The sequence below is a fragment of the Monodelphis domestica genome, chromosome 1 (genome assembly GCF_027887165.1).
Source record: "Monodelphis domestica isolate mMonDom1 chromosome 1, mMonDom1.pri, whole genome shotgun sequence".
Classification (NCBI taxonomy): domain Eukaryota; kingdom Metazoa; phylum Chordata; class Mammalia; order Didelphimorphia; family Didelphidae; genus Monodelphis; species Monodelphis domestica.
The window spans coordinates 342,010,345-342,026,220 of NC_077227.1; the positions used below are offsets into that span (position 1 = coordinate 342,010,345).

The 15,876-nt window shown below is 38.0% G+C and overlaps 1 protein-coding gene across 4 annotated transcripts in view; it reads left to right on the forward strand.

The window, feature by feature from the left end:
* ARHGAP26 (Rho GTPase activating protein 26) overlaps positions 1 to 15,876 on the forward strand; it is a 577,883-nt gene that overhangs the window by 432,869 nt on the left and 129,138 nt on the right. For all 4 annotated transcript variants that reach the window (XM_007473811.3, XM_007473809.3, XM_003339558.4 and 1 more), the window contains exon 18: positions 12,072 to 12,231. In XM_007473811.3, the coding sequence (XP_007473873.1) occupies positions 12,072 to 12,231 (160 nt within the window). The remainder of the gene's footprint in view (positions 1 to 12,071; positions 12,232 to 15,876) is intronic.

Sequence of the window (15,876 nt, forward strand, 5' to 3'; positions counted from 1 at the left end):
GTCTTTGCTCACTAAATACTGTAACTTTGTAATACAGCCTTTATGTTACTGCCTGACTCCTATGGACCTAACTGATTATGATCATATCTTACATTTTCCTGTAGTACTCATAACATTAACAAAGCAGTTTATTCACAGTAACCATGTGAGTTCTGTAGGAAGAGTGGATGGAGCACTCAATTTGGAGTCAAAGCTTCTGAATTCAAATCCTGGCTCTGCCACACTACCTTGGTAGAACCTCTATACTCTGCTGCTTAGTGTATGTTTCCTTAGCTATAAAATGAGCAGGTTGCACTAGACGACTTTAGAGGTCTCTTCTAGCTCAGAAATCTGTATTTCTACAAGAACTTTAAAGGAAATGACAGAGAGAGGGGAGAGACAGAGAAAGAGGGAGACACAGATTGGGGTAAGTGGGGGAGAGGGGGAGAGAGAAAGAGAACACGTATGGCTCTTATGCGCATACATAATTTGCAATGCAATTTTACAGATTGTCCCAAAAGTCTTAGTGCAATGATAAGCTCCAATAGCTTAAATTTAGACTTAAAAAAGACTTTTGGTACACCATGTGAGTGTGTGCTCTCTTGCCACAACTCTATGAAGCTGACATTATTGATATTATAGTCCCTATTTCGCAGAGGAGTAAGTAGGAAAGTAGAGTTGCCCACAATCATAACTTAAATGTTAGAATTGAGATTTAAACTTATGATTTCCTGAGTGCCAATCCATTGTTCTTTCCTCTATTTCATAATAATTTTTTCTTAAATTCTGCTTTGTACATAATAAAAAATGTTTAATCCTTTCCGATCATCTGTCAGAATTGATACTCAGTATGGGTTCCAAGACAGAAAAGAGTCAAAGGCTGGGCAAACAGGTTTAAGAGACTTGCCCGGGGTCACAAAGCGAGGAAGTGTCTGAGGTCCGTTTTGAACCCAGGTCCTTCCAGCTTCAGTCCTGGCACTCTTATCCACCATGCTATATATCTGCCCCACACTGATATGATTTTCAAGTACTGTAGAGCTTGGAGAAGGAAGCATTTCCTGTGGCCTATGCTAAGACTGGATCTGGAAATAACAAGTGGGGCAGGCAGAACAAAGTCATGGCCGCACTGCTGAGTCCAGTGGGTTCCAGTTCTGGTGAGCAGATCTGCTCATTAGAGTAGTAAGGGAGTGTAAAGATGGGGCCAGGTATATGGAGTGTCTAGAAAACCAAAGTGTAGGGAGTTAGGATTTTATTAAGTGTTGGGGAGAGATATTACAGGGACATAAGCAGGAAAGTCAGAGAACCACTTAAGTCCTTCCATTGTGGCCGCTGAGATTGAGGGACTTTTCTACTTCATGTAGGAAAGCCCAGAACAGGAAGAGTTTAATAGACAAAGCCCAAGATAATATTATGGCTCTTGACCTTGACTTCAATTCCTGGCAATATGTTAGAACCTATGATTAAAGGGTTGATTTGTGAGCCCTTAGAAAAGGAAGTAGTGATTACTGTGAGTCAGTAGAAGGTTTATCAAAAACAAGTAATTCAAAACTAACTTCATTTCCTTTTTTTTTGGAGAGGGTTTTTGAAGTGGTAGATAAGGTAAATAGTATTAGATAGGATATCTAGATTTCAGGAATTCTGAACAATTTTGTAAATATTTATTATGAACCTACTGTATATAGGACCTATGCTAGTCAGAGGTGGAGAGGTGATATTCAAAAACACATGCCAAACAGTGTGTGTCCTCAGGCAGCTCCCGTTCTACTGGAAGCCCCCCCCCCTCGTTAGAGAGAGAGAGATAGATAGATAGATAGTACCCACCCTCCCCTCCCCACCCCCACCTCCCAAGGCACTTGCCACTGAGGTGGAGATTAGGCTCACCTTTTTGGGAGAAGGGGACTCCAGAGCCCTTCATTTTTTATTCTTGAATGAAGACAAGGATTCGAAGGTGAGGGAAGATGGCTTTGGGGTATAAAGGATAATATGGTTTCTATACATGTGATAAAGTGAGCATTGGAGTGTCAAGTTTGGGGAATAGGTAGCAATTCCATATGTCTAGAACAGAGAGTTCATAAAGGGAAGTAATTATGAAATAAAGCAAGAAAGGTAGTTTGGAACCAGATTGTGAAGATACTTAGATGCCAGCCTGAGGAGCTCATATTTGTTGTAGAGGAAATGAAAAGCCTCTGAAGGTTTTTAAGCAAAGGTATTTTTTTTTTCTTAGAGCAGCTACATGGCACAATCAGGAAGACTCTTCTTCCTGAGTTCAAATCTGAATTCAGATACTTACTGTGTGACCCTGGGCAAGTCACTTAACCCTGTGAGCCTCAGTTTCCTTATCTGTAAAATGAGCTAGAGAAGGAAATGGCAAACCCCTCCAGTATCTCTGCCAAGAAAAGCCCAAATGAGATCATAAAGTCAGACATGGCTGAAAAATGACCAAAAAACATCATTTTCCTCTGTTCAGACCACAGTTGTATTCAGATCTGGGGGCCACATTTAAAAAAGACCAAGGATGGCTAGATCTGTGTCCCGAAGAGGTTACTCCCTAAAGTGAGAGGCTTAAAAGCATTCCATGTAAGAACCAGGTGAAGGACCTGTGCTTAGGCTTGTCCTGGAGAAGAGAAGACTCTGGATGGGTGGGTGGATAGGTAGAGGTGTGTGAGGGAAAAAATCACAACTATCTTCAAGTATTCGAAGGACTCTGAGCAAAGGCTGGGTGATACTTAGGAATGCTATAGATGTTATACCTGTTTAGGGAGGGGCTGGACTAAATGGTCTTGGAAGTTCCTCCCAACTCTGAATTCCTGTCCCGGGAAATAACAAACTTTAGAGGTCTAAGCTTGAGTTGCTGCTGTTTCAGTCACATCCGACTTTCCATGATGCCTTTTAGGGTTTTCTTGGCAAAGATACTGAAGCAGTTTGCTATTTCCTTCTCCAGCTTATTTTACAGATGAGGAAACTGAGACTAACAGGTTTGAGTGACTTGCCCAGGGTTACACCAGATTTGAACTTGGATAATTCTGACTCCAGCCCTAAAACTCTTATCCACTGTACCACCTCCCATTGTTCAGTCATGTCTAAATCTTCCTGACCCCGTGGACCATCTTGTCCATGCAGTTTTTTGGGCAATGATACTGGAGTGATTCATCATTTCCTTCTGCAGTAGATTAAGGCAAATGAGGTAAATGACTTGCCACAGCTCATAAGTGTCTGAAGCTGGATTGGAACTCAGGTTTTCCTGCCTCCAGGCTCTGCACTCTGTCCACAGAGCCACCTAGCTGCCCTTGGCTCAGAGGACTGAGTTGGAAGAAGTATAAGACAGCACAAAGCAGCAGGTTCAGCTCCGTACAGAGAAAAGCTTCCTAACCTCGAGACTAGTCCCAAAGTGCCTTGAGAAGTGGTGTGTACTGTCCTGACCATCATCCCTGGGAGTCTGTGTGTGGAGACTGGATGCACTCTTGACACTGACGGATTTGGTGGCCCGAGAGCTCTTCCAACTGGTAGATTCAGTCAGGTTCTGTATGCATGTCTGGGCCTTCATTAGCACATGCACTAGAATCTCAGAGGAACATCATCACTTCTAGAGAGAAATTCCCCCGCTGCAGGGATGAGTCATTTGAAATTTTAAGCTCCACCATGTTCTGGGAATGAGGATTGGAGATGACCTTTGCCATCCCTGAATTCTAGGCTTGGGCCCCAACAACAGGATGCAGACCACCTTAGCCTGTGGCCTTTTGTCAGTTGTCCATAGATACTTCTGTCTAGAGCCCAGTCTTTGCATGTTTAAGCCAATCTAGTCTCTGTCTGTTTCCCCTCAAACTCTAAGGGGGCAAAAGATGTCTCTGGTGGGATGCCTGTAGGCATTTGTATTTAATGCTTGGATCCGGGCTATTCTAACAAAAGCATTGCAGATAGGTCATTTAAGCACGCTTTTGCCTTAAAGGCAGCTGATGCCAGTGGATTCTTTAGTGGCTGTAAATAGAAATTGAACAGGGTGCTTCCACAGAGTCAAAAACCAGAACTCTGTAACAAGTCTCTCTCTGTAAAGAAGCCTGCCTAGCATGATCCTTTTCTTTCTCCCTTTAAAAAACAAACAAAAATACCCATAACCTTTGTCTTAGAACCTATACTATGGATTGATAATGAGGGCTAGGCAATGTGACTTAATTGACCAGTGTCACACAGCTAGGAAGTGTCTGAAGCCGGATTTGAACCCTGGACTTCCCATCTCTATCCCCTGAGCTACCTCACTTCCCCATTTCTTATAAATGACACAGAAGAGCATATGGAAAAGATAAAATGTTGAAGGAGTAACTCACAGGCGCCCTGGCCTGGCCCACACTTGGGCCAACAGCCTTCTGCATGGAGGTGCTAAGTCAAGCCTGAACATGTCATAGGACCTAACTGAGGAAGCCCTGGAGCCACCACTCAACTACCAGTCTAGAATGCAGCCTTTTCTTTCTTTTACAGATTTTGCTAATGACTGGATCCAAGAACCTGTTTGCACTCTGCTGGGCAAGATTTTGCCAATTCCTGGGTTTCCACATCTACATAATCTGTCAAGTCATTCTGTGTAACCAAAGCTGTCATTGCACTGAGGCCTGTAATTTTAATTTATGGGGCATGTTAAAATCTCAAGCCATTAATAATCTAGTCTGCAATAATTATCATAACTATATAAAGTCGTATGGCAGTAATAATCAAGTGACAGAACAATTTATTACTTTGAGGTGCCAAATGATAATGGTAGTTTGTAACAAAAGGAAAGTCTTTTTTTTTCCCCTCCATAAGTTTTCCAAGAGTTAGATGAAAAAAAAAAAGCTAGATCAGTGTTTTTTTTTTTAATATAAGGCACCAAACCTTAATAAAATAAATGGATCATTAAAAGCAGAATTCATTATGCCAGTTATCCTCTAGCCTATTTATATATGACATGACTAAAGCTTTACTCCAAATGCCTTTGGTCACTGATGTTTGCAAATCAAAGACAGGTCCACATCATGGCTTTCCCTATCACAGTTTCGATATATCACAGGTTGGCATAAGAAAATAAATGGGAATTCTTAGAGGACATGGAAAGGCCAGCATATGATATAGAAAAAAGTTTAGAAACTCAGAAACATATATATAATATAGGCATAGTATTATATAATTTATCTTTTAATACCAAAAACATACAAATTTATTTTTTTAAGTTAAAATAAGGAAAAAGTTAACATTTACAAAATAATGCAAAAGCCAGGATATCTCAAAGACTAGCAATGTTGAGATATTTTAACATTGACCTACATGTAGGCTATGAACAAATACTTCACCCATATTTTACAAAAATATACTGTAAATACTCATAAAAGAAGAAATAAAATCAGACTTCTCTCCTGGTTCAAAAGGAGGGCTAAAACTTTTTATGTGGATTTTCCAGATTGCAGAAACACTGTGCTCCTAACCGAGAGATATGGAAGGAATACCTGTAATTATCATTCATCAATTAACTCTAAACTTTGAAAGGGAAAAATAAGGCCTCCAGAGTTTCCATATGTATTTGGCATTTTCCAGATGCATTCTTGGAAAAATGAATAATATTTTGAGTGTATGCATTATAATAATAATGAAAATAATAATTGAACAATTCTTAGTATTTATAGAGCATATTGGTGAAGCATTTATTACATATATCTCATGAGTTCCTCATAATAGCTCTGTGAATGAGATGATATTATTCTTAAAGCTAGAAGAGATGTTAGAGTATATCTGTTCCTTCTCCATCGTTGTACAGATGAGGCCTTGAGGTACAGAGAATTAGTCAGTGAGGGAACTGAGGAGGAGAAAGGTTAAGTGACTTGTCTGTTGCCACCCAGCCAGTTAAATATATAAGGTAAGATTTGACTCCCAAGTTTTTCAGACTGTAAAGTTTTCCATTCGTCTCCTGGACTGCCTTAACGTCTCATGTATAACCAGCTAAGCACTTGTTATATTTGTTTAGAGATAAGAAGTAGAGAAGCTGATTTGAGAAAGAATTGGAGTTTGAAGCAGAGCTGAGGCAGTGTCAGTTTCAAATGTTCACAGTTTAATGGTTTTTCTGTGGCAGTTACTCTCTCTGGGAGGTAACAGTGGCTCTCTCTTGGAGTGCTGGGAGCAGGTGACATCTTCTTTTCTCTCTTTCCTCGCTGTCTGAGGTAAGGAAAAGAGAGAAAAACCTTGAAGGGGCTACGTGATTTTCCTCTTCCAACTTGGGAAACACTAGTGACTGTCTATTGCTATTTCACAAAGTGTTTTATATCTGAGAAGACTAAAGAAAGACCTGGTCTTTGGTTTGGACTGTGAGTCTGTTAAGGCTCAGAGTCTTAACTTGGTTCTTGCTGAGGCTCAGCCAGCTAGCCTTTGTTATTTTTATAACTTGGAGATAAAATTAAGAAGTAGGATAATAGTGTTTAGTTTATTGTAGAATAGTGAAAATTTGAGTTAGTTAGATCAGGAAGGATCAGAGTAGCCTGTGGAAACAGGAGAAGTGGTTCTTTGAGGAACCCGGGAGTTTTATTTGGGTGAAGTTAGAATCCCTTAGAGTTAGACACCTTTTTTATCCTCATAGTCTCAATAAATAGTTTATTTTTATATAACAAGTTTCCATAGCGTCCTTGCACATGGCCCTAAAGAGAAGTTCACTTATGAGCTTCTCTTTGCTAATATAAACTGAAAATATTTTGTGAGCACAGCAGAGTATCAAATCAGTTTATAATCAATAATCAGTTCATTGCCTATTATTGTTACAGCAGAGAGGAATTGGAAACTCAGTGTTGCAGTGGGAAGCATGGTGTATTTGGAGGCAGAGGACTTGAATTCAAACCATAGTCCCGGTACTCACTAAAAGTAATGTTGTTTATATGATCATTTAGATGAGACTCCAGAACATTGTTGTTCTCACTCTTCAGCTAGGGTAACCCATCACTACTTACCTACTATGTTCAAATAGTCGTTAATGGAAATGCTTCTTGAAACCAAGAAGCAACTCTACCTCACTATATTAGTGCAAATTATATCTTGGAGTATCTGATGAATCCAGTGAGAATATAAGGAACTTGACAGTTCTTTTGTAACCTAAGAATCTCCCATGCATGTAGAGGTAATATGGGATATTACAAGTAAGGTGCATAATTGGATCAGAAGGAGCAACATTCTGGACTATTCTGAAGGAAGCAGGTGTCTCCAAGGCGGCATACACTTTGTGGCTGGCCATTTCTTTCAGGAGTGATGGGAAGTACTATTTTTCCCCTACGTAATTCTTAGTGATAAAAAATGTGTAAAAAAGAAAAAAATGTCTTAACATTTGGGAAATTTTCTAGCCAAACTAAAAAGAAATGTATTTTCACCAGACACTATGGAATATAAAATATAACCAATCAAAATAGATTAGCCCTTTTCCCAAAGAAAACTTTAAATATAACTTTTAGGAAGAAAGTAGCAAAAGAGACAAACTTTGATGGATAGAGTACTGTACTCAAGTCAAAAGGACCTGAATTCAAATCCCACCTTTGATATTGACCACTGATGTAACTAGGCAATAATGATGATAGCGTTTGTATAGCCAGACACTGTACTAAATGCTTTGCAATTATTGTCTCATTCAACCCCCACTGCAATCTTAGGAGGTAGGTGCTATCATTAATCCCACTTTATGGATGAGGAAACTGAGTTGTACAGAGGTGTAGTGACTTACCCAGAATCACATAGCCAGTAAGTGTCTGAGGGAGGACTTGAACCCAGGCCTTCCTGACTCCAGCAGAGCTGCTGCAGTTTCTTAACCCTTCCAATTTTCAGTCTTTATTTCTATGGGTTGCTGCATGTATCATAAAAGACTGATGATAATGGTGATTATGATGAACAAGAAGAAGGAGAAAAAGAAGCATCTGACAAACAGATCTGGTAAAAATATAAGGAAGTTGATGGTTCATTTTGTAATGCAAGAGTCCCACATGCATGTAGAGGTGAGATTGACAAGTATAGCAAATACTCCATTGTATAAGAACTATTAGAGCTTTGCAAAAGCACTTTTTTTGGTGTGGTAGCAAAAGCCAAATGGGTTCACATCCATTGGAGAATGACCAAACAAATTTTGGAATATGGAGGTAACAGAATATTAATTACAGAGAACTATGCAGAGATGTGAATCAATGCAGAACAAAGCAAGCAGAAGCAGGAGCACAATTAAAAATAATATAATGAAATAACAGTCAAAGAAAGCAGTTCACTGAGTCATTTTCATGACTGACCAGTCTTGACCCTGGAGAAGTGATGAAGAAGCACCTTCAATCCTTTAGCTACAGACGGGGGACCATGGATGCATAGTTTTGCATGCATCATCAAACATGGCATGTGTGAGTTGGTTTTTCTGAACAGTTAATTACAAGCCAGAGCTTTTTAGAGGTGGAATACTCATTTCAGTCTTCCCTCTTAGCTGAGAAGCAATTGACTTTTCCTTTTAAAGTGTCATTTATAATATTGCTCTTTACAATTAAAAAAAATATTATAGATAAATAGCAACTTTGCTTTAAGGCATGGTATCTGGAAAGAAATGTATGGGGGGGGGGCTGGCCTTCCTGTTTTTCAGGGGTATTTTAATGTGAACTCTATTCTCATGAGTAGTCATAGCATTGGTGGCAGGTCCTATACTTTGGACATGTTTAGAGGCAGAAGGCCAGTTAGACCTTCAGGAAAGCTTTTCTTCAAGGCTACCTCAGGCCAATGGCCATATACCACACTTTCTCTCACCAAAAAAAAAGAGGGGGGATTTCTAGAAAATGAAGGTATTGTCTGAAGAAAGTTGAATGAAAGTTTACTTGCTGATTAGAACTAGTTAGTATAATATTTCAATGTGAACTTAGAATTTTAAAAGTCAGTATTTTATTCAGAAGATCCATCCCCCTTCTTTCATCAAAAATGAAAGCAGTGGAAGGAAATAGTCTCATTCGTTTGTAATCCCAGGAACAAATAAGAGGTAGGTATCCTAACTGCCTGAGGCAGTGAGTCTGTTGGTAGGACTTGTCTTGGCCAGGGTTATCTTTAATTGCATATCCTCATTCTTTAAACAGAATAAGGACACTTGGGAGGATCTCTGCCACTTTCCTAACTCATCTGCAATGGTCTTCATGATTTCTGCAGAACTAACAAGCTTTCCTTGTTAGTTATAGGTATTTGTATCATTAGCAGGTAGTGGTGTGGAATGACACTTGCAATTCTTCAGTGACATAGGGAGTTCTGATGAAGAAATTCCCTTTCCACTATTCTGCAAAATTATTTGGGATGCCCAGAAATTAAGTGATACTTGCCCAAAGTCACCTAGGCAGCATATCTGAAGTGGGACTTTCAACATAGATCTCCCTGAGTCAGAAGCGAGGCTACCCCTCTGAATACCAGTGCAACTAATTATATGTGTTTTTTAAAACTATATTTTAGTAAATTAATTTTAGAACATAAAGCAGGATTTTTTAATCTTTATTCCAATAACAGATTTATACATAAGTTTTCCAAAGTTACATGATTTTTCTCCCTCCCTTCTTCCCTCCCCCGTCTAAGAACGGATAAGCATCATTGGGTTATACATGTATTATCACTCAAAAGATATCCCCATATTATTCATTTTTGTAAGGGAATAATCTTATAAAACCCAAACCCCAAATCATATGCCCAAGTAAGCAAGGGATAAATCATGTGTTTTCATCTGCATTTCTACTCCAACAGTTCTTTCTTTAAAGAAAACAGGTGTGTGTGTGTGTGTGTGTGTGTGTGTGTGTGTGTGTGTGTGTGTTAGTGGCAAATCTTTTTAGGGCTTTTAAATTAATCCCTCAAAGTCCCCATCGAAATAATCTGTTCATTCCTTTTTCTTATATAGTCATCATTGTTGTGTTCTATGTTCTTATTCTCCCTTTTGCATTCTGCCTTATCAACGCCTTTTCAGATATCTCTGTTTTTTATGGTTTGGGCATCAATTTTATTATACTATCCTATCATATGAATGCAGTACAAGTTGTTTCCCTATTGTTGGATGTATAGGTTGCCCCTAGTCTTTAGCCAGCATAAGTAATGCTGCTGTAAAAATCTTCAAAATGGTGTCTCTCTGTATATTCCTAACAATGGACTTATTGGGTCAGAGAAGAAAAGTAAATGATGTAGTAGATGATATGATGAACCTGAGTCCAGAATTTGTTTCTAATATTTACTAGCTGTGTGAACATGTGTGCAAGTCACCTATTGCCTCTGATATGTGATGTTTCTTCATCTATATAATGATGTAAGTCATATTTGTGGTACCTACCTCACAGGGTTATTGAGAGGACATATGAGATAATAGGTGTACAATAATTTTGTAAACTTTAAAATGTTGTATAAATGTCATTTATTGCTAATTATTCTAATTTCTTTGGTGTGCTACCAGATTGCTTGCCAAAAAAATATTCTACAAGTTTGTTATTCCCCAAACAATCAATGATTGTACCTGTTTTTACAAACCTTGACAAAAATGAATTTCATTGTTTAATTGTGTTTGCCAAATTTGGTGGCTGTGAGATGATGCCTCAGAATTTTCTTTTCATAATTTGTACTTCTTTATAAATTAGTGAGGATGAACATTTTTTCAGATGTTTCTAAACTCCATGTGTGTATATATGTATATATTTGCATGTATTTAATCATCTATACCTTTTGACCATTTCTCCCCTTTAATCTACATGTTTATTGTCCATATAAAAAATGAAATGTCAATTCTTGATGGATATATGCAGACTCTTTGATGCCCTTCAATTTCATGGGGGAGTTTATCCCATTAACAAAGTTAAAATTCTTGCTTTCACTTTTTGATTCATCAAAATACATTACATGATCTCTCTTTTTGAATGGAAAATAGTCCCAAGTAGCTGAAGCATTTTTTGCCTAAAATTATGTGTTATAAGCCTATTGAATGCCAACCTAGATAAAAACATTTGAATTTCATTTATTCATTCATTTGTTTTTGTTTGTTTATTTATTATGACTTATTAATTACCACCACCACCAAAAACACTCAATTAAACAAATACTTTAAAAGATTATGTGAAAGACCACAAACTCTACATTATTTACAATTCATTTTAAAACATGTAAATTATATGTGTATGCTAATAAAAAGATCCTGTGCTTTTAGGTTCTTTTTGAATATGTTTTACTTGAACAATTTTTTTTCTCTTTTTGCCATTTATCGTTTAAGGACAGGGAAGGGTGTTTGTATAATCATATATGCTATGCCAATAAGGGAAATTACTTTTTGTAGTTATGTTTTGCTCTGGCCCAAGTTTGGGATCATGATGAATATTTTGGGGTACCCAATTCTGATCATGTAAATGGGCAAATCTATCCATCATTTCCTTATTCTGACTCAAAGCATGCCACTTTGATTTTGGTTACAGGAAAAAGTAAAATCCCCCCTCATACAAGGTGGCTCTACAATCATATATTTTTATGACAGTTTATGCAGCTCTGTGTTTTATTTAATGCATGTCACATTTGCAAAATGAGGGAGCTTATTACTGTAGGAAAACAAATGATTTCATTTTTAACTTGTTTTTAGATTTTTTATTCTACCCATTATGAAAAACTGGATTTTGTTTTGCATACTTATCCCATCTGTGGAATGTATTGTCAAGGATAAAGAAGTGGTTGCTGATTGTCAAGAATATTTTATCTGCATCTTAAACTATAGATAAGAAACTTTTGAGATGGCCTTTTCCTCCAGACAAAGCAGGTGAAAGTATAAAGCTTCCACGTTGGAATCTTCTTTAGATCGATAGAAAATGGCACACTAAAAATTTGTGGTTTTCTCCTTGTAATAATACAATAGGCTGTGTGACTCACACCCCTTGCTTTTTTACCAACCTTCAGCACTTTGGACATGAACACACAGCAAGGCAGTGGGTTTCTTCATGGTGACTTGGTGTCCTGAGAGGACCCGGGTGCACTTGTGATGCCAAATGAAAAGGAGGAAGGCCTGGGACAAAGAAGGGAATTTCCCATTCTGAACGTTATTTCTATCATTTGTCTTATTCTCTTTTCCTTCCTCCCAGTGTTGCTAATAACCACAAGCAAAATCTGATGACTGTGGCTAACCTGGGTGTGGTGTTTGGACCCACGTTGCTAAGACCACAAGAAGAAACCGTGGCAGCCATCATGGATATCAAGTTCCAGAATATTGTGATTGAGATATTGATAGAAAACCATGAAAAGGTAATGGGTGTTTTTGATTATTTTATTTCAATAAATAACTTATCTAGTAAAGCTATTCTTGAATGAATGAATGAATTGGTGGCAGGGAGAGCATTTATTATATGCTTACTTCATGCAAAGTACTGTGTTAAGCCAAGGACTGGGAAAACAAATAGAAAAATAAGATAGCCCTAGCTCTCAAAGACCTTACATCCTAAGGGGAGAGACATACCAACCCAGTAGAAAAGACCTAGGATCCTTAGGGTATAGCAGCAAAGCCGACAATGATAATATCCCTTCTTTAATGTCATTTCCGCAGATAAAGCCCTATCAATTTCTGTTCAGTGTAGATTGGCATTTCAGAACATTTTCAAGCAGATAGCTTTGAAATAAAATGAATAATTTATATGTCCAAAGCGACATACAAAAAGAAAAATCAAACAGTCCCTGCTCCCAAGGAGCTCACATTCTAGTGGGGGAATTTCATGTGGAAGGTTTCAGCTGCATGTCCTATGGAAAAGTACCATTATCCTTGGGGTACAGCAGCCAACCAGAGGGTGAAGCTTCTTCTTTAATGTTGTTTCCTCTGATAAAATCATATCCATTTCTGTTTGGTGAAGAGATGGCATTAAAGTGCAGTCTCCAACTTATGTGGCAGATAGCCTTTGAGAGGGGAGGTGGCCAGGGGGAAGGAAGGGAGTCTATAGGGAATATAGGGAAAAGAATAAGCTAATGAATGGAAGTAGAAAAGAATGATAGTTTCAAGGGGACATAGAGAGGACCAGTTACTTTAAGTGGAGTAGTATGAGACAAAGATAGAAAGGTAGAAGAGAACCACACTCTGAAGAGTCTTGAATGCTACCCCCAAAGGGCCTACTGAAGTGTTGGGGACAGAAGAATGGCATGGCCCAAGGAAGACGAGTTAGACTGTAGTAATAGTAATGGTTCCTTTTTATTTATCCATTTAGCATCCCCCAAGGCTCTTCTCCTATGGCTTTTTCTCTTTTTATAATCTCAATTAATAATTTAAACTCCCATGGGCTTAATTAGCTTTGCAGGTGACTCCTAAATCTATATATCCATCCCTTATTCCCCAGCCTCTAGTTCTCCATTGCCAACTTCCTGTTTGGGTTTCCCCTGTGTCCTTTAAACATCTCAAACTCAATATATCCAAAACAATTTATTTTTTGCTCAAAAACCTTTCACTCCACCAGACTTTGGTTCATTGATGGCATCACCATCCTTCCAGTCCTCTAGGTTTGAACTTTGAGAGCCTCCTTGATTTTTCCTTTCTCTTTTAATTGCTATTTCTAGCTACAACATCTTTAAGAAGTTTTTATCTTCAAAACATTTCTCACATTGGACCATTTCTTTGTACCCAAATAGCCTCTCTCCTTATTAAATCCTTATGACCTCTTCCCTTGGCAGTTTAATAATAATCCTCTCCTCAAATAACAATCCTCTCCTCACTGGTCTCAGCTCCAGGCCCTTCACTTCTCCTGCGTACAGCTACCAAATGAATATTCCTGAAATACAGATCTGATGATATCACAGCTCAAACATTCCACTCAGAAATCCTCAGTGGCTCCCTATGGGTTCCACAATCAAATACAAAGTCCTTAGCCTAACATTTAATGCTCTCCACAATCTGATTCCCAGCTACTTTTCCAGGCCTTGTTTCATATTTTCTGTATTTTCCATTCCAACTAAACTGGTCCAAAGGTGACTTTCCACCTCCCATCTCCATGCCTATGCACAAGTTTCCCCACCACCACCACCATGTACCTACCATGCCCCCTGTTCTCATCTCTGCATCACAGAGTTTTTAGATTTCTTCAGAGAACAGTTGAATACCCTCCTCCTACTTCAGACCTCCCTTGATTTCTTCTATTCCTCTTTATTACCACTTTCTCCCCTTGAAATCATTTTCTTCATGTTTTATATATATTTATATAGTTTTTCCTCTTTCTGTGCATATAGTTATAGATATAATGTTGTATTCTGCTCTGGAATATAAAGTACTTGAGGATCCTGACTGTGAAATCAGCAAGGATTTGGTTTTCTACCTCTCATTTTGGCTCCCTATGTGATCCTGGAAAAAAAAATCATTTAATGTCCTGGGGTCTTAATTTCCTCTTCTGGAGTTGATCTCCAAGTTTCCTTCTAGCTCTATATCCCTTTTTCCATCAGTGTTTCCATAGTTTTATTTATTATACTCCTTTCTGAGCCTGAAAGCATTAGTGTCAGACAAGAAAATGGCCCCTCTCTTCTTGCTTCTGCCACTCAGGTCACAGCATTTCAACTGGAGAGAGGTCCTATTATTTGGGAGATGCTCTTTACCTATTGTAGCCAGAGCTTTTGTTGATCCCCCAGACACTTTTACACCTAGGTTACCAAGCATTTGTGGAGCACTAACTGTATGCCAATCATTTAACAATAGGTTCTATAGATCTCTGGGGGAAATGATCAAATGAAAAATAATGTTTTAGAAGTAATTTTCATTATTTTTCCAGACTGAATTAAAATCTGTCCTCAGACACACTATATATGCAATATTGGGTAATTCACATTCAAATTCTGTGTAACTTGTCTGCCTCAGTTTCCTCATCTGTAAAATGGAGATAAGAAGGACACCTAACTCCCAGGGTTGTTGTGAGATAATTGCAAAACATTTAGCATATTGCCTGGCACATAGTAAACACTATACAAATGTTAGCTATTATTATTGATATTTCATATAATCCTTTCACTTTCTGGAATAATACTTAAAAACAACCTCCCTAGCTTGTTTTTGGCAATTGACTCCCTAGGCCAACTGGAACTGAATTGCTGTCCAAGTTTCTTGTATTCAGATCTTCATCAGTGATTTTGCACAGGTATCTTATCTAATAGTTATTTGCATAGATACCCATATTCAAAAAATGGATAGAGAAAAGGCTTTGTTGACATTATTTACATATATTAGGAATTATGAGAAATACAGAAATATTGAATTCCACATTTTTCAAATACCTGCTATGTTCAAGACCATATTGGGCACAGTGGGTAGAGTTGAAAAATTACCTTCAAGAAGCTTAATCTATAATAGGGAGTACTTGCACTTAAGAATGGTAAGAATGATATAAAGCAGAGAATGATAGGGGGGAAAACAGAACTCCAGACAAAGCGCTCTAGAATTCTTTGACAAGGAAAAAAATACTTATAGTGCTTGGGTGTTTAGTGATCGCTTTTTGGAGGAAATGGTACCAAAGGAGGTAGAGATGAAAATAAGAGTAAAAAAAGTAGAAGGAATGAATATGAATAAATGAATGCATAAATATTTTTCTGGGTACTGGGATACAAATACAGAGAGATCATCTCTTCCCTAAAGGAGCTTGTATTTAATTGGGAAGCACATGACTCATAAGGAAGTATTGGCCAATGAAGTAGTTAGTGTGGGACATTTCAAATGTGAAGAAATGGGGAAGGAATACAAAGTCTAAAGTCAGCATTAAACATTAAGATATCAAGCTCTCTTGGACCTTTGAAACCAAATTCCAAATAGAATAAGAAAAATCTCATAGAATTAGCAACTTTTGGAGCAGAAAGGAACCTTAGAGGTCCTGCCAACCTTTTATGGTTCAGATGATAAAACTGATACTCAGAAAGTTTCAAGTCTACAACCAT